The sequence below is a fragment of the Vulpes vulpes genome, chromosome 3 (assembly GCF_048418805.1).
Source record: "Vulpes vulpes isolate BD-2025 chromosome 3, VulVul3, whole genome shotgun sequence".
Taxonomy (NCBI): Eukaryota; Metazoa; Chordata; class Mammalia; order Carnivora; family Canidae; genus Vulpes; species Vulpes vulpes.
This window is the reverse complement of record NC_132782.1, coordinates 15,663,393-15,683,672: the sequence shown is the minus strand read 5'-3', so window position 1 is coordinate 15,683,672 and position 20,280 is coordinate 15,663,393. Positions and strand designations below refer to the sequence as shown.

General features: G+C 40.5%; 1 protein-coding gene across 3 annotated transcripts in view; it reads right to left on the bottom strand.

The window, feature by feature from the left end:
* MYO3B (myosin IIIB) overlaps positions 1-20,280 on the bottom strand; it is a 431,205-nt gene that overhangs the window by 364,958 nt on the left and 45,967 nt on the right. For all 3 annotated transcript variants that reach the window (XM_072751897.1, XM_072751898.1, XM_072751899.1), the window contains exons 2-4: positions 11,588-11,771; positions 10,792-10,926; positions 224-328 (exon numbers count right to left, since the gene is read on the bottom strand). In XM_072751897.1, coding sequence (XP_072607998.1) covers positions 224-328; positions 10,792-10,926; positions 11,588-11,771 — 424 coding nt within the window. The remainder of the gene's footprint in view (positions 1-223; positions 329-10,791; positions 10,927-11,587; positions 11,772-20,280) is intronic.

Genomic DNA, 20,280 nt, shown 5'->3' with positions numbered 1-20,280 from the left:
CCACCACCACCAAACAACAGGAAAGAGAAAGGGGAAATTTGAATGGTTATTTTAAAACAATACCCTACCTTTAAAAATCCAATCAACATCCACATTTTGCTACACCTCCCTGCTGTTATACACCTTGCATATTACCGGGCCATTTCCACTTGTTAATATACAATGGTGATCAGTGATTACAAACTGCCCCCTCTAATGTCATCCCCAGTTTGATGGTTCTTACCAAGAGGGCCCCATATAAGATGTAGGAGATCATTGCTTCATCCAACCGCTGGCCACACCTGAGTAGACCTTTGACAAGCTCCGTGACTGAGCCCCCATTACACAACTGCAAGAGGAGGTGCCAAGGAGAGAGATACAGCAGGAGAACACATACAAAAGAAAAAGAAAAAGATGTTAAGAAGAAAAACTGCTTATTGACCTGATGTAGTAAATTTACAGATCACAAAACTCCAGGTTGGAATAAACTTCAAATTTACATTATATAGTCAAACCTAGTGTATTTATGTGTATTATTCAGGGTAATGATTTATAAGTGAAAGTACATGTCAAGTAAAATATAAAAGCACAAATTATTTAGACATTTGAAAGAGAGAGCATATGAGTAATCATGGTGGCTTATTGGATATTTTTCATTTTACATGAATATTGTCTATTAAAAAAGACATGCACATATTTTAAGGATAAGAGAAGACCAGAAGAAGCAAAGATGAATGCTGTTGACATTTTGGGAGGAAATGAATTTCATTTCAAACCCTCCTGTCTCCAGGGCTAGCACTACAGGCATCAGAAGCCCAACAGCAGTTCTTTCTAGAATTGCCATTATATGTCAAATTAATGGGGTAGAGTTGCCTCATTTGTGCATATAACCTTCTCATACTCAACCTTAGGCATTCAGCAACTTTATGTCCTTCTTTTTCTTCTGTAATGAAAAACACTGTAAAAGTATTTCTTGCATATTTACTCTTTAAGTATTATACATTACTGAGATTTGAGAGTAGATGAGCCAAGCATACTATACTTTCATGGAAACTTAAGAGTTTTCAAGGATAATTTTTACTAACTGTAGAAGTCAATATGCAGGTATGGGCTTGCTACCTGCCATCTTAAATCAAAGGTTCTATTTGTTTTGAGCAGGACATGTAAATACCTTGAAATTGTAGGTAGCATGTAGTATACAAATCTTGCATTTTTTCTGCTGAGAAAATTCAGAGCCTTCTTCAGATTCTCAGAGCCATCCTTTCTTTTATAAGGTTAAGACCTCACTTTAGACCTAGGTTTCCTTCTGGTACTTTGTCTGCGATTTGGGAGAGTTAACTAGTGAACAGTGAGGGGGATCCCCCTGGTTTGTGTCTGCTTGAGTCAACTGGCTTTTCATAAACAAGGAATTATGAATAAACACAGATTAGCACCTTTCTTTTTTTTTTAAGATTTTATTTATTCATGAGAGACACACACACACACACAGAGGCAGAGATAGAGGCAGAGGGAGAAGCAGGCTCCATGCAGGGAGCCCGATGTGGGACTCGATCCCGGGTCTCCAGGATCAGGCCCTGGACTGAAGGCAGTGCTAAACCGCTGAGCCACCTGGGCTGCCCGATTAGCACCTTTCTTAAAAGAAGACAACTCTTTATCAAATAATGCATTAGGATCTATTTCACTATAATTATGAATACCGTCTACAGCCATACCACCCTGAACGTGCCCAATCTCGTCTAATTATAAATACCTATAATGTTTTAACAAAGGTGAGATGTTTTTATTTGACATGTGTATCATTCCCTGCTACATACATGGCAGATACCTTGCATACACATTAACAATCAAAATAACCTAGAACTGAATCTGCCAATTTTTTTACCATTTAAATTGCTCAAAAGTAATAGTATATGATTAAAAATCTAATACAGAATTAGCAATCTTTAAAACTACAACAAAATTACTATCAGGAATGATTTAAGAGGCACCTTAAAAGCAGCAAAATGTATTGAAAGCTACAATGGTCCCACCAATTTGCAGTTAAAGTGTCCTTGGAATCTAGCCTTGGAATTACCAACGTCAGATATAACTTGTAATTCAACACTGATCACTCTGATGGTACTAACACTGAGTACCAGGGTAATGTCTTCAAAGGATTCCACATTCTTTTGATTATGACAATGTTTTACATGACCCCAGAAATGCAAATAACATTCAATATTCAATCTAATATCCCCTTCCGCAACGAATATATTTTTAGTGCCATGATCTGTATTAAAAGCTAAGCTTTCAACAGACAAAAATAACTTTCCAGAACTCCTTAAACTAGAATCTATATTTCAAGGAACAAATACTAGAGAACCGATGAGAGTCAAATGATGATCATGACATGACAGAAGGGAAGTTCTCAAGAAAAAGAAAAGCCCTTCTGGAGCTGGTGACCTAGAGCTTGGAAAGCTTGAGAGAACAAGATGGACATGACAATACTACCTCTTGAGGGGTTCTAAACAAGGGCACAATTATCACAGAAACTTCAGGGCAGCCCGGGTGGCTCAGCAGTTTAGCGCCACCTTCAGCCCAGGGCCTGATCCTGGAGACCCGGATGGGGATGGGGATCTGAGTCCCATGACAGGCTCCCTGCATGGAGCCTGCTTCTCCCTCTGCCTGAGTCTCTGCCTTCTCTTGCTCTCTGTGAAAGAAAGAAAAAAAAATGGCCCTCTTTTCATTTGTAAATCTAAGGGGAGACCTCTTCACAGGAACCTCTTGCCAACAAAGGGGTGTCCATGTTGAATGGAAATGGCAGTAAGACAGAGAGTGAGGCTGACCAAGGCTGGGATTTTAACAGTTCCCTACAGCTCACTCAGGACTTACAGAAGATTCAGAACTTTATGCTCCATCTGGGGACAGGAACAAGACTAGAGTATAAATGAAAAGGACAAAGAGAGTGAGGACCTCAGGATAAGAAGGAATATCAGAAACCAAGGACATGGGGAGAAACCAAAGTCAGATAGTACAGGGACTTAGGGGTCACCGCACAATTCAAAAGGCCCCTGTCCTCACTGCTATAGCTTTACATGAGCATCTGTTGTACCTAGATCCAGATGCCACCCAGGGAGGGAGAAGGAAAATTGGAGAGTAAAGAAGAGGCTCTAAAGAAACTGACCCTTAAGCCAAGACACCTGCACCCCAATGTTTATAGCAGCAATGTCCACAATAGCCAAACTGTGGAAGGAGCCTCAGTGTCCATCGAAAGATGGATCGATAAAGATGGCGGTATGTATACACACACACACACACACACACACACACACACATACACATACAATGGAATATTATAGAAACAATGAATACCCACCATTTGCTTTGATGTGTATGGAACTGGAGGGTATTATGCTGAGTGAAGTCAGTCAGCTGGAGAAGGACAATCATCATATAGTTTCACTCATACGGGGAATATAAAAAATAGTGAAAGGGATCATAGGGGAAAGGAGAAAAAATGAGTGGGAAAAATCAGAAAGGGTGACAAAACATGAGAGACTCCTAACTCTGGGAAATGAACAAGGGGTAGTAGAAAGGGAGGTGGGTGAGGGGATGGGGTGACTGGGTGACGGGCACTAAGGGGGGGGGGGCACTTGACAGGATGAGCACTCGGTGGTATATGTTGGCAAATCGAACTCTAATAAAAGAATATACGAGAAAATAAAAATAAAAATAAAAATAAACAAACTGATCCTTTACCCAAAAGGTTGAGCTTTGACTTAGACTGTGAGAATGGGATATAAATAGATTTTGCCCCTTTTCAAAGAAGTCACTCAGTTGAACTAAGTTTAACAGAATGAATTAAGATCAGTTGTCTCTTCTAGGTAGGCTGGGGGCTCAAGAACAAAGTTCAGTTATTGAACAAAGTTACCTCTTTGTTCTTAAGTTTGTGACTGTCCAGTTTATGACTTATTAGTCATTCATGAATTCAACACAGTCCCCGATCTCCAAAAGCTCACTACCAGTAATGGACATGAGTAATTAGGGTATAACATAAGGAAGGAGGGGTGTGCCTAACTAAGGGAGTGTGGTGACACTAAAGAGGGAATGGTGGCCTCTGCTGAGATAGGGTGAGGAGGACACAGTCTATAAAATCTTCTTACAGCATGTAGCATTTATAATGAATTTAAAGGACAAATGAGTTTATGGTAGATGGACAAGAAGGGGAATTCTAAATAATCAGCTACTGTTGGAACAAAGAGCACAGGGAGATGGAGAAGGAAGATGGGGAACAGGAAATGACAAGTGTGCCCTGCTAAGGAGTACAGATTTTATTATGATACACACATGTATTATAATACCACAGGACAGGAATGGTAAGCAATCGGTAGGTTTAAGGCAAGAGGTCTCTATTCAGATTTGTAGTCTAGAAAGACCTGTACAGCAGACTGGAGAGTACACAGAACAGGAAGACAACAGAAAATGGACACCTGCTAGAAGGTATAGAAGCATGAAAGGAAGTCATGAAAGGAAGGGTCAAAAAGTCAAGAGTCATGAATGAGGATGAAGATTCAGAGACAGATACAGGAGGCTTTTATGAGACAGAATCTGCTATAATTTCTGGCCAACTGGATGCAGACAGTGAAGAAGACAGAGACCCCAGGGATCTTATGAGACTAAGGGAAATATCAATAAAGTTCTTTGATCCTCTAAAGCCTAAGTGATGAGGGAGCAGAGGGCAGGCTGAGGGCAAGGCACAAGCTAACACCCTGCACCCTCCCTCAGTGGTTTATATGTAACATTCCTCATGCACTTCTGGCTGCCCTACAACAAAGGAAAGGGAAAAACAAATGGTTAACTGATAGAGATCGCAATCATGCAGGACAGGAGTCTCCATCAGTTTGCAACTGTCTTGATGATTTACAAGAAAAAAGCAATCTCCAGTAAACTACAGACTCAATTTCCTGGAGACCTGTAACATCACCCTCCCCTCCAAGGATAGAAAATCGTATATAATTGTCACACCTCACACGCCCAGTGCAGCTCTTTCTGTCCACAGGTCCTGTTCCCATGCTTTAATAAAATGGCCTTTTTGCACCAAAGACACCTCAAGAATTCTTTCTCGGCCATTGGCTTTGAACCTCACCACTTCAAACCACATCAAAAGCAGTAATAGGAATGCAAGGCACTATAACACTTTCATCAGGAAAGTACTCTATAAAACTCTACAAGAGAAAATTTAAATTAAATGCTGGGTGATGATCCAAGCTAACACAACCCTGGAATTTTCCCCCAAAACCTCATTTTAGTCTTTCCTGCCCTACTTTAATTGTGGCCACTTTTGCAACACAAGCCTACTCAACGATATCTTATATAGGTAGCCAACTTAGAAACTCTATTCATAGCTTCTAGAACCTATAAAGGGAGATTAAGAGCAGCCATTTCGGTAGCAGGATCAAAAACAAAGCTGTGGATTTAAAAACAACAAAAGGATCTTACTTGGTAGGTACCTTTTGTTCACTAAATGTCAGAGTTTAAGAACTGTGTGACTTCCTGTGATTCACAAAAAACATATAATTAAACAGCTCACAGCACCTTTAGAGGAAGCTGTCCTGTGAAATTGAAAAGCCCTCCAGTAAAGTTTTAAAGGGCAGCCCTGTGGGTTTACAGAAGAAGGACTTTGGGTACCTGGTACAAAAAAAAAAAAAAAAAGGAAAGCAGGTACACACTGACAACTGTCCTACCTGTGTAAATGTTCAGTGAAATGAAATGAACATTTCAAAAGCATGAAAAGACATTACAATTAAATGCATCAAATAAATAATCCCCTTAGAGTTGTAAGAAGGGAACGACCCCCCCCGCCTCACCCCAAAGGTTGGCAAATGCAGCCCTTCATTCCCACCTACTCTGCCAGCCAACAGATTCAAAAACAGAGGTGTGTCTCCATCCCTGCTTTCTTTCCTACGGCTTTCACATTGAGGAAATGTGGCAGCTGGATGCATCTAGAATTTAATGAGCATTTTGCTCCAAACCAAGAAAAATAGAAAAATCATTTATGTACCACATCTATTTTCCCAAACACCGCTGAATATTGATTCAATCACAGTATGTGCATTTGCTAAGATGGCCATAATTTCAAGCAATAAAATGTTCCTTGCTCAATAAGCCATCAACTTTCCTCCATGTTATTAAAGAATGGCCCATGCATTATAATCACCAGACCTTTATTCTAGTCAAAGCTCCAACTTTCAAGTAGATTCTGTACTGGCATGCTGATCTGACCTAGTCAGACTGCAGAATTAACAGGAATTTCTTTTCAGTGCCCTTCTGTTCAGTGGATTTTAATCTTTCAAGGGTTTTAGGTTATAGAGGACATAAAGCAAGGTCAAGAATAATCAAAATTACTCAGTAAGATGCCTTAGTGAGTAAGGAAAGGGTTAAGGTCTAGACAGAGAGAGATAGGAGGCTCCTGACCCCCCTGACTTGGCTCACACAGGGGGCTACCTGACCAAGCTCACAGCAATCTCAGAAGTGGAGAAATGCTGAGACAGACAAACCCAGGGATAATGGGAACAAACTACTGGCCCTGAATGTTAGAGAGTACTTTTTTTTTTTTTGACAGTTGTATTATAATCACAGAAAATGACAAGATCTCAAAGATGAAGTAAGCCAATAAGGATGTTATCAATAATCCTTGCTTAAACCCAGATAGCACAAGAATCTCAAGGCCACAGCTTCCCAGTCAGTTCTCCATAAAAGACTGCCACGGAAAGCCTACAGTGGCAACCCATTCGTGTGTGTGTGTGTTTGTGTATATATATATATAATTTTTTATGGCAACCCATTCAGAACCCCTCTCACTCTAGAGAGCTTTTTCTTTCTGTTCTGCTTTCACTTTCACCTAGTAAACTCTAACTTTGCTTCACCCTTTTGTGTCTGCAAGGTTTATTCTTCAACTTGTGAGACAAGAGCCCTGTATAACAGTAGAAAGTACTATGTTGGACACTGTCCACCTCTCAGTAAGGCCAGAACAACATATTTCTCCACCACACCGTTGGGGCAGATGGTGTTCATTTTGCCGACACCAGGTGAAGTCAATGGCTTGCACCTACAATGAAAGCTATGTCACTACCACCCCAAGAGGTAGGTGGGCCCTGAGACTCACCTCCCATATCATCTCTCTCCAGGGCACATGCTTATTGAGGAGGGTGGTGGGTGGGCAGAGTCACTCCCACTCCTCAGCTTATAATTCTCTCTTGCTTTTGCTGAGCACATACAGTACATGTGCATAGGAGGCAACTCTGCTGCATTTCAAAGGTCCCCCCTCTTCTCCATTCCCAAAGGTTCTACACTCTCCTCCTGATCCCCAGCAATCCAGTGACTCTCATTCTAGAACCCTGCCAGAAGCTAGCATCTGAAGCAGTGCTTGCTAACCATCTCTGGCCATCCAAAACGTACTTGTCCTATATCCCAATCCATCAGAGCCTTGCTACAACCCTGCTTTGTTAAGGTGATAAACTTGATTCATGCCACAGTATCAGTGGATGAAAATGGTTTAAAGTATAACACTTACAATGATATTCAGGCCTATGTTGGACTTAAACATAGGCCCTTAAATAAAGCAAAAACTGGACAAAGGTGTCTTCCCCCACTTCAACCTGGCTTAGTTACTGAACACAGGTCTCTGATTTAAAACAAAACAAAACAAAACAGATTTTTCTAAAAAAGCTATTTATTTTATCCAGTTTTAAAAATATTTTACTTTACAGACTCATTTATGTGCTCTCAACTCCAAACCATTTAAGATGAACATATGATTTGTGCTTCAATTAATAGTTCCTATCTGCTGAACATTTTATGCTAAAAGGAAAAAAGAGAAAATGTAGTTTATGCCTTAACACACACTAGGTATTTTTTCTGAGTATTATATTTTTCTTAAAGGTCTAAATTCCTATATTTAATTTAGGTGAGAAATAACAGGACTTACAGATTTTTAAAATTTAATATTTTTTAAACTTATTCACAAATTTTCCAAAACATTATGATGTGTGTTTTCTCTCCACACCTTTCTAATATAGTAGGTATCTGTCATGAAAGAAAGCTTTGGTTTACTTTCTGCTAATTAGTAATGAATTTCAGAAATGACACTTTTATTTGCTTTTCTTTTCAGAGTTGTGGTGATTTAAGGGGGTTATTAATAACATTTTTCTATCCTCTAGAATAGCTTCGCACTGGTCCTTTAACTTATTCAGGAAGGAAAGAACAAAAGTAACATAAATTTAATCTCCATATACACAGCAAGAAGAACAATATTAAACAGACCATAATTTTATTGTGTAAGTCTCTTAAAGCATGCCTTAAAAAAACAGCAAATAAAGCAAAATGGTCAAGGTGCTATGTAGACCATCATGGTCTTCCTGCTGTGTGTGTTTGTGTGTGTGTGTGTGTGTGTGTCCAGAAACTGCTTTGATCCCAGCCAGAGAAGCCGAGTCTGTGTTCCAAGGACCCAGCAGATGCATAGGCAGTAGCAACACATGATGCATAGCAGTAGCAACACATGATGGAAGAAAGGTTCTGAAGTGTGGTTCTCCACCCAGTTCTGCCACGTAACTCCTTCCCTGGAACTCCTTTGTTCCTCAAATGAATACCAGGGGGCTGACCTGAAGAAAGGCCGAAGTTCCAGGCAGTTCTAAGAGCCCCGGAGTCCCTTTTCTGTAAGCATATTGTAGGCTCTGGACATACCTCACCACCCAGCAGCATGGCAAAGACATCCCACTCCAGGACAAGAAAAGATTGCACTGGACATCTGGTTCTCTGCACTACCAACTTTGGCATGGGCCAAAACAACTTGAAAAAGGTATAAATGTCAGCATATTGTATTGCTGAGATATGAATAATTCAGTATCTCAGGGCAGCCTCATTATCTGCCTGTGGTCATCCTAAAAAAAGCAAAGAATAGTCTTCAGGGGAGCATTTGCAGGAGGCTTAGTTCATAGTTCCGGGCTCCTTCTCATCTTTCAAGGCCATGCCCAGCCCTTTCTGGCTGATTTGCCCATGCCTGAGGGGCTGATGTTCAAGCACTCCTCATCAGGAAAAGCCATTTATTCTCCAGGTGACCACAGATATGAGCAGCCCATCTGCCTACCTGGTCACATCAAGGGGAGAGGCCCCTTTTAAGGCCTCAGAAAATTCCTGGAAGTTCCAGTTCTCCACATTTGAATACAGAGCCTCTATCAGTCAGGGGGTAAAAACCAACTGAAACTAAGATTTCTTATCACTGTACTTCCATTATTAAATTGTAATGAGGTTTAAAACATCTTAAAGAGCTGAAGAAGAATATAATCAGAGACCCTAGAAACCATACTTTCCACGTCCCAAGAAAAGCAGCATTTTAAAAATTAATGTCATTCTAGAGCTCATCAGCAGGATAAAAGATACATTCTCAGGGAGAGGGTAGGGAATAATAAAATCCAAAAGAAGATACTGTAACAATATGTTATATGACAACCAGCCAACCAAACAGACAAAGATGATCTCTGCAAACCAAAACCCGTTACATATTTATATTCTGAGGAAGGCAATTGATATGACAGAAATGTTCCAACTGGTTTCCCTGCAGATTATCCCATTTGAATATAACAAATGAATTCCCTACACACGGTTGCCATGGCAGCCAGTATATATTGTTCCATGCCCAGGCCCCTTCAGAGTCAGGCAAAAGATCTGGACTAGAGGCTAGATGATGTATTGAGGCCTGATCTCTTGTTTAGTGCTTCTCTCTTAAGCTTTCTCATGTGTACACATGCTCCTGTGCTGCATATGTGAAGTCAGGCATAGAAGCATCTCTGTTCAGAGAATTCACAACAAATGAGGGTGGGCCTAGTGAGCATGAGGCAAGAGACCTATCCTAATATACTAATTTCATATATTGTCATTATTACATCTTTGCCACTTTAAGTCTCATGGGAATAGAGTTGTAGGGAACTGACTCTTTTGCAGCCAGATACACACATTCATTACCATTAATAAAAAAGGAAAAAGGCAGGATTACAGTGAATACAGTGGTGCTCCTCTCAGATTCTCTCTTTAGAGCAGACGTTGCCTGGAATACTGGCTGTTCCCTGCTCCCAGCTCCTGGCGGTACCATTTACCAGGAATTTCCGCCAGCTACAGAGAATTGCTTCCCCTTAAGTCACACCCCTTCCCAAGGCGGCACATAGCTTTGACCGGCTGATGCAGAGATACAATCCAGGACGCTCTCCATCTCTGGAGAATGGGCAGAGGCCTCTGTTGTGATCACACTGCTATTCCATGTCTCCCCTGCCCAGTCCTGCCTTCCTCACTTCCTTCCAGGTCTAGCTCCTCCAAGAACTCTCCAATAAATCTGCCACAGGTGATGCTCAAGAGTCTGTTTTAAGGGAACCCAATCTAAAATGAAGATTAATGGACATGAATGGGCTAATCCAAACTTGCCACGCCAAATAAACCCTGGGTTAGCAATTTTTGAAAATGAACTGCCATCAATTGGAACATGTTTTCTATGAAATGTTCCCAGCTTAAGGAAAAAATATCCTTTTCCAACTGCATTCCTATATACACTCTGTATGAGAAGAAAAGATTATTAAACTTTTGCAGCAGAGAAACATGAATATTTTCTGTACACAGCCTACCTGTAAAAATCACAGAGGAGAAAGTCACATCTGGTAAGGTACTTGTGATACACAGGAGGGACCAACTCCTCACGTGTGTATCTTACACTATTTAGGCAACAATGCATCTGCTTGTCCCTGGTGCTCTGTTTAAATGGATGGTTACCCAATGGGAGTCTCTTACCTCCAGGACCAGCCACAACTGTCCTCCCACACAGTGATCCGCTTTGTAAAACATCCCATAAAACTTTACAACGTTGGGATGATTAGGAAGAAACTGCAAAATGTTGTATTCTGCTTCAATTTCTTCATCCATATCCTACACAGGGTAAAAAATGCATGCTGGATTAAGTCTAACATGTGAGGAAGAATACAGGTACGATATCACTTAATAAAGCATATTTATTCTGTAATTTTAATGTCATCATTACTGTATCTTGAAAATACTTAACAATGGACATTCATATCCCAATTAAAACCGTCTAATTATTTTATCAATTATTACTTTCTTCTTTAATAATACCATTATAAGTATTTATTTTTACTTTAAAATGTCTGAATTTTCAAAGCAGTTAAGGAGAAGTAGCTTGAAGGGACCCAGCTTAGCCTAGGTGTTCAGCACTCTGAAAAAAGATGCCAGACTAAGATGAATGAATACCACAAGTCTAGATCACTTTGTAACTTACAAAAACACAAGACTCTATATAAGGGAATGAAATACATTACTCTTTCCAAGAAAATAACTTTTGAAGAACCCAAAAGGTCAAAACAAAAACAACAGTAATATGGACAAGAAACCGAAATTCAAGGAATTTTTTAAACTCCAAATGGAGTCCCTTCATTCAGATAAGCTGACAAATCATGGGTCATTTTGAGATTTCATGCCAGGTTTCAGGAAAATCATCCCTAGAGGAAAGAATTTGAAAACTCAATGTCCACAAAACATTACACTGTGGTTGCAATTTACTACCATTACTTACACTGACTGGATCCAAAATTTTTACCGCAGCCAGGCTCCCATCTTTCTTGTTAGTTACTTTATAGACCTTGCCATAGGTGCCTTTACCTATGGTCTCTATAATTTCCCAGGTATCAGTAGGATCTGGAAGTGATTCAAGTCCAAGCATTGTGTGGTTGTAATGAAACAATCCATACAGATGTTTCCTGATGGAGAGAAAAGTTCGTTATGTGCAATGTACCACAGGATTAGGGGCAGTGGGCTTTCAAAACAAAAATATTCTTTTAAAAAAAATTCTTTTTGGGCAGCCCAGGTGGCTCAGTGGTTTAGCGCCACCTTTGGCCCAGGGCGTGATCCTGGAGGCCCAGGGCGTGATTCTGGAGACCTAGGATGGAGTCCTGCGTCAGGCTCCCTGCAGGGAGCCTGCTTCTCTCTCTGCCTGTGTCTCTGCACCTCTCTCTCTCTCTGTCTCTCATGAATAAATAAAACTTAAAAGAAAAAATTCTTTTTATTTATTTGAGAGAGCGTGCATGTGAGTAAGCATGAGGGGCGGGGCAGGGGAGTGGGCAGAGGGAGAAGAAGAAACAGACTCCCCACTAAGCGAGAAGCCCGACCTAAGGCTGGATTCCAGGACCCTGAGATCATGACCTAAGGTGAAGTCAGCTTAACTCATTCAGCCATCCAGGCACCTCTCTGAACAAGAGTACTATTTCTTAATTAGCAGCATTATGGTACTTTTCATTTTCCTCTTTTAAGTAGATTTTTTAAAAAAGGGTATTTGAAACCTTCTTAAGTAATGGGGGTAGAAGGTGGAGGAATGGGCAATATGACTCTGAAATACCTTTTAAAACATGATTCTAAAAGAGGAGATTATAGAAGTACTATAAGAAGGAGCTAAAGGGCCAAAGAGGATGTCTGATCATGACTGGACTGTTCTCTAGGTTGCTGCTGGGGTGGGGGTGGGGGGGAAGTATCTGAAAGCTAAAGATCTAAGATCTTCCTGCTCAGGGTCTGGTAACCACGAGCAGGCCTCCCTCATGGTCGCTGTACACCAGTCTCCAACTTCCAGGTGCAAAGTCTAGGCTGCCAGGTAGGACGAATTTGTGACTCTAGCAGGCATCAAAGTATAGCGCTCATTGCTGACCAGGTATTGGGTCCTGCAAGGATTAGCCAAGCTCAAACTCCATCCATACAGGAACAGCCTAGTGTGGAAATCATACTAAGTAGTCAACAAACTCACATTGTTGACTGCAAACTCACTTTGCCTATTTACTAAGAACACAGCCCTGTGGAAGTTCACATAGTTTAAGTATCGGTAGCAAGCTTGACAGGCAAATAAAGTCACCCAAGATTGACTCCGTGAAAAAGCCCCTTTAAGATCAGTTGCTCCTTGACGAAGGGTCCCAAACCCAGTCTGCTTCTAACCACAGGGGAGGAGCCAATTAGGCTCCAACAGCAAGAGTCATGGCATCCAATCCTCACACAGTGGCTTGGTAGCCACCCAGTGTGAGCATTTCTGTCCCATCCTGGGCATTTCAATTTGCACTTGTAATCCTAATTATTTTCTATACTGTATCTTCCCAAGGTGCAGCCTTCTGACCCGGCACAAGAATTCGGTTTCTATCCCTACTCTTTGTGATGGGGGCATTTCAAAGATACTGAAAACCATTACCAAAACAAAATAGAATCCCAATGACGGTAGGGCTGATGCTAGAAAGAACCTGTCTTTCCAGAGTTCACCTGGCAGGCTCCAAAGGAGCCTACAGTCACCTACAGACAGCACCTCAAGAGCTGAGGAACTGACCCCAAAAGACTGGCTGGTCAAATAACTCCTGCCTTTCATCTGCCAGTTTCAAGATTCAAACAAACTCCAGCCTTTCCTCCTGGCCAGTGTTTTACAAAATCAATCTTTCTCATCACAATCTTTACTATTTTTGCCATCTGTACATTACCTATGCTATTACTTATTAAAATATGCTTAAATTATTTGCTTCTTCATCTTTTACTTGCTTTTTCATATTAATAAATATCTTTTAAGGCACTTTTTCTCCACCCTAAATGGAAAACCACTATCATTTGCCAAACATCAAAATTAGCTGCAAAAAGATGATTATGCTAGAAACAATAAAGAGCTATTCAAAAGTTCAACCAGATACTGCTACAAAACAAGAAAGTGTTTTGTAGAGCACAGCCAGATAGTGTTCTCTCTTTCTAAAAAAAGGGGGGGGGGGATAGATCATCAAATGATAGAGGGGAATTATAGACAAACACAAAATTTTCCTTAACATTATCAGAAGACCAGAAAAAGAATGAGCAAGGAAACTTTGTCTCTATGTGTTTCAGTGTTCTTTATTGTGAGATCCCCTAAAACCTCTTAACACTTTTGAAGAACTGTTACAGGCCTAGCTTCTACAACAGTAAAAAGTTAGACCATCCAGGGGTACTGGTCAGGGCCAGACAGGCTTGGGGGGGGGGGGCTTGGGGGAGGATACTGAGATGTGCTTTCTGGAGAGAAGAATCGGGTCCATCAGCTAGATGGAATTACTTTATACTTGCCAGTGCAGTCCCTACACTTGCCAGTTCCCCCACTAGCAGAGATGCTCACATCTGGGTTCAGTGGTCTAACAGTAGTGCTTAAGTCAAATTGTCTGCATGATCCTGGCCCTTCCCTGACCAATGATGATATGTGAACTGGCTACTTGTCTCTCTGTACCTTGTTTTCTTTATCTGCATCATGGAACTGCTGCCACTGGTGATGCAATCCACTTTACAGAGTTGGTACTAGGATTAGGAGATGGAGACAGAATAAAGTGAGCATAATTAGAGCCCAGAGAGGGCATCTGCCATCATAAAAGCATAGTACCAAGTTCTACTTCAGAATAGACAAAGCTTAACAGTTTCCTGTTTTGTTTTATCTCACTTTTAGCCATGAACTAAATGAGAACCAAATTAGTTTTACTCCAATCAGTTAATAGTTTCAGACAAATGGCTGGGATTTGGTGTGTGCAAATGAAATCACAGAATGTGGCATCAAGAGAGGACCCTGGAGGCCACTGAATCAAGTGGTTTTCTAATGATTTTGAGCCACAAAACCCTTTTGTTAAATTTAATCTCACTTAGGATGCTGATGTTTAAGCTGAAAGAAGCAGTACAGGTCTGGCTGAGGCAGGCTGGGGGACCCTTTGCCCCATGGGAGACACGCAGAGTGACTAACTATCCTGGTTCGCCTAGGACGGCCTTACTTTCAGCACTGAAAATCCTATGTCCTGGGAAACTTCTCAGAACCAAGCAACTGAGATAGTCTTTGAGTCCTTCTCAGAGTATTATTAGAAAATCACTGTTTAAGCACCCCCACCACACCCCACCCTTACTCCCTGTTATGTACTAAATTCTATCCTCCCTCCAAATTCATATGTTGAAGTCAAAACCTCCAATACCTACAAATATGACTACTTTTGGAGACAGAGCCTTTACAGAGGTATTTAAGGAAAATGAGGTTATATGCAAGGTGCTAATTCGATGTGACTGGTATCCTTATAATGGATTAGGACAGAGACATACACAAGGGGAAGATTATGTGAAGACACAGAGGGAAGATGGTGATGCAAAAGCCAAGAAGAATCAACCTTGCCAATACTCTGATCTCAGACTTCAGCCTTCAGAACTGTGAGGAAATAGGTTTCTGTTTTTTGAGCCACTCAGTCTGGGGTACTTTGTTATGGCAGCCCTAGCAAACCAATACACTCCAATTTTACAAATGAAGAAAATAAAACCCAGATTGGTGTCACAAGCGTTTACAGGCAATTCAGTCCTCCCTAGGCCTGATCCTGTGATACTTGTTCCACAGAATAGAATGAAGGGATTTAGCTGGTTAACAATGGTACTGTCTCACCAATGCATCAAATATTTAAAAGTTCTATATGGAAATACTCCCAATCACATGGAAGCTAAATACCCCCACTGACCTAATGGATGTCACTCTAGTCCCTGCCAGAAAAAAAGCGACTCACCTAGAGGGACTCATCTACAGTTAGATGGGTGAACAGAGGGAAGATCAGATTCCCCTGCCATGCCCATCATGTCCATCTGGGGATCCAGAGATAAGGTTAAATAAAGGTGTAACACAACAGATGCACAGTAACAGGGTTGCCAGTCCTTCTCACTTTAAAATCAGTATCTGACCTTATCAACTCCCTGATGATTTTGATTAAATACTCAGACCAAATAGTAGCTGCTTATGCTACCGCTCTATAAAAGTGGTGATAATCTGCTCAAGGGAGCTAGCTGGAATAGCCCTTCTGAGAGCCAAAAAGCTGCTCCTGTTCAGAATGTTAACGTTGGGGGAGATTGCACTTCTGCAGTCTGTGCCTGGATCCAGATAGACAGAGCTTGACCTCATGGAAATAGTCAGGATTAAGCAAAGAAGAGCCAGGGGCAGTCAGAAGTAAAAGGATGAATCTGAGACCCCAGGACTCTGCAGAACCTCATATGTCTCTGTGGAGGCACCTGGGCTTCCTACAATTCCTGAAATGGGAACCCCATCCTTTATTTGGACTTGAAGGAGTAACCTCAGGAGGCTACAAAACTCAGGTTACACAGGCTACTCTCTTTGAAAGACAAACAGACTCGTATGTTGTGGCAGAGGAAAATGATACATTTTTCAGCGCAGGGTAAGCTTGAGCAGTTTACAAACCAATCAGAAGTCCTATCAGCCTGGACACGTCTATGTGTGCAGTTGCTCTAAAGTAAAGATTTGATGAACACTTTGTTTTTTGTATGCAGTAGTATTATGTAAATCGATGCCACAAATGGATTCTCATCAAAGTCACTACTTTTTCAGAGCAAGATTCTGCTGTCCCCTTTATTCCTACTGTACCCAAACCCTTGCTAATAGCTATTAGCAAGGCAAAGACAACATCACCTGGGAAGGATATCCCCATTGTGTGAAAAGGGTTATATAACATTAAGGAGTATTTTCCTATCTTTGTCACACATGATTAGCCAATTATCTAGGAAACAGCCAAACTTCTCATTACTGAAGCAGAGAGGGAGGGAGGGAGGGAGAGAGAGAGAGAGATTGATTTAGTAACTTAGTAAGAGACTTTAACCTTATGGTAACACAGTCCCTTGGAAGTTAAGAACAATTGTCATTTTTCTTATTTTGTTTTCTTTTGAGAAGGCAAACTCCTAGAGGGCAGAAGCCATATCTCTTTATGGTGGTTGAGAACATTCTTTCTGTTGATAAGTACTAATGGACCAAACATGATCTCTGCTTGCTGTTAGCAGGGGCAGGTTTCACACCACCAGAGAGCAGCTCAGTTCCAGATCCCTCTCACAAGAGAGGAGTGGCTTGCCCAGGTTACACATCACACTCCAGTGAGGAGTTGCACATATGGCTGTAAACTAATAGTACAGCTGCTGCTTTATCTTATCAGGATTGAATGTTTAGACTTCCTTATGAGTTTTGGTTTCAATCTATCAGCAGACAGCATACTTTAAAAAATAAGCCACAGAATATACTATAGTTAGGTTTTGTCAAACATGATTCCATAGATTTCTAATTTCACATACATACACAAAGTCAGACATTGGGCTTCCCAATGGAAGAAATGGTATTACCAAAAAAATTAAACTGAATCTAATCAAGCTTCTGGATTGCCAATTTACAGGAAGAGAAAAGGGCAGGATAACCACTTCGTTATACACAAAACTGTCAATCACTATGTTGTAACTCTGAAACTAACGTAACATTGTATGTCAACTATATTTCAATACAAAAAGACAGAGCACATGGTACACAATACCATCTGTGTATGATAAACCAAATCCAGACTCTAAATCTCCCCAAGAAACTCTCCAAGACAAACGATCCAATTTCTTCAAAAAATAAGTTGCAAATAAAAATAAATTGAGACAGAGGTTAAAAGAGGCTTAAAATACGTATCAAATGTGAAATAAAGTGAGGAGTCACAAAAAACAAACATTAAAATATAACATTTATAAGATATTCAGATCACTAGCTATTTAATAATATTAAGGAAGCATTGTTAACTTTGTTTGTAGTTATGTTTTTTAAAAAGGTTCCTTTTTGGGGTACCTGGGTGGCTCAGTCAGTTAGGCGCTGGCCTAATGCTCAGGTCATGATGCTAGGGTGCTGGGATTGGGCTCCCTGCTCAGTGGGGTAGTGTCTGCTTCTCCCTCTCCCTTTGCCTGCCATTCCCCCCTGCTCATGCTTGCTCTTTCAAATAAATAAAATCTTAAAAAAAAAAAAAAAAAAGACTCCTTATCATTTAGCAATTCACACTGAAATATTTACAGGTACAACAATATGAGGAAAAAACAAGAAGGGGCATGCCTGACACAACATTGGCCATGAGGAGTAATTACTGAAGCTGAGGACATGGGGGATTCATTATTATATTGTTTACTTTTGTATGTTTTTAATTTCCATAATAAAAAGTTTTTAAAATTTAGTGTAACTAAATGATTGTCAGTGGATATTCTGGGATTTATACACCTGGTCAATCCTACCTCCCTAAAGAGTTTCCCTACCATCTCACCTTCAATAATACTCGAAAAAGTCTCCCAGTCTCATGCAGGTTAGCACTTTGGGTAAGAAACAATAAACCTTTACCCAACAAAAACATACTCCAGAATTTGACTCTAAAGCACCCACACTCATACTGCCAGAAAGTCACCTTCTCATTCCACCTCTAGCTGACTGAGGCACAGTCAGTGGCCCTCTGTGGCTGATGTCCCAGCCCATACTGCCATTAAACACAGAACTATAGTTAGGAGAAGCTAATGAACTGCTGAACAGCACAGGAAAATCAATAGGCAGAAGAAGGCAAGTGACCTTCTTCTGTCCATCCAACTCCTATTCTTTCTTCCTGGAGGAAGAACATCAATTTAAGACACTGAAATGAGCAAAAAGGCTCATCACCACAATGATCTATAATCTTTCTCATCATGTCCCTGAAAAAGAAACTGTCTAATGGCATAAAGTTGAATCTGCCCAAGGCTAAAAACACATAAAAGAAGAAAGTAATACACATGAGCAGGCTGGGTAGGCAGCCCCTATGCAGCTGGTGAAAGGCCTAAAAGGAAAACAAAAAATAGTCCAAAGTGAGCTTTGACTCTGGCAAAAAAAAAAGGAATCCATGGAATAAATTCCACATGGTCCCCTTAAAACTGATGTGTTTACTGAAGAAGGAAAAAAAAAAAAACAAAACCCTAATCCAAAGGAGGAAAATGTTCTTGATAAATTCCCTGTTCATTCACCTGTGTCCTTTCAGAGGCTCTAATAGCTGACATCAACATGGGGTTAAAAACAAATAGATGAACTCAATTCTTCCAGGGTTGAAGTGAGCACTAAATATCCTCATTCTGAAGTGTGGCCATTTCTTCCATGTCCTAGGGCTCTTTCCCTGTGCTTTGTCACTTCTTTGGATTAATCAAAAACTAGACCTGGTGACTTAGTTTTTATATGCCATCTCCCCTTCTTTCAACAATAGGTCAGAGATTAGACAAAATTACCATAAAATTTTTTACTGTGCATTTGGTAAGTAGTTTCTAAATGCTAAATGTATACAAGCCCTAGATTAGGTTCTATGACAAATATAGGCTAGACTAACAAACTCAACTCTGCTCTTGAGATTCTAAACTTGTTTAGAAAACCCTTATGTCTTCTGGGGCAAGATGGAACAGTGAAGTCAGGTTTTCCTAAAACTATGAATGAACAATATTAATAACAAAAAGGTTGAAATCCAGCAAACAAAACAAAAATATATTAGCAATAATTAAACATTAGCAATAATTAAACAAAAGAAATGATACATTTTCTTGCCATAATCTTTGAAAAGCAGCATTCAGAGAAAGTGAGAGATGGAAGACTTCACAGTCACTGCTGTTCTCAACCAAGCTCTCTCTTCTCCCAGAAGTGTGGTGGGTTTGGGAGATGGTGAATGGACAAAATGCTGAAAAACCTCAGCAACACTCCATATTTTAAAAAGAAGTAATCAGAGAGGAAGAATTAGCAGCAGGGAAATGAATCAAGGCTCATTCACTTATGCCTTCAATAAGAATTCATTAAGAAACTATTGCATAATCACTCAAAACTAGGCTCTGAGGGTCATTAAAAGAAGTGGAAGAAATAACCAGGTTCCATTCTAAAGCAGATTGCATTTCCAAAGATATGCAGGAAAGATGCCTCCTGCCAGGTGAGATGACTCTAACTCAGGATTTGAAACAATATTTCAAAAAGAACAAAATCAATATCTATAAAACATGATTGCGCCTAATGCCTACTACCTCTACATCAGGGAGCAAAATGAACAGGCCTCAGAGAGACAGACATTTCCTGATAGAGTTACTGAATATCACAGTAGAGGGAGAATTTGTCAGTTATACAGAACCAACACAGGCACGTGCACGCACGCACACACACACACACACACACACACCCCAAAACAAAACCAAAAGCAACAAAACAGAACGAAAGCTCAGGCAACACTCAATACTCAATACACTAAAATACACAACCCATGAGTACAAAGTTCTGAAGGAGAAAAAACTGTGAATAAATATTTTTATATTTAGCCAAATTGTTGTTCAAGCATGAAGACAACAAACATTTTCAGACATGCAACAGCTCAATGACTCCGTAAGTCCCACTTGGAAAAAAAAAAATGACTTGAGCCCCAAATCCAGCAAACC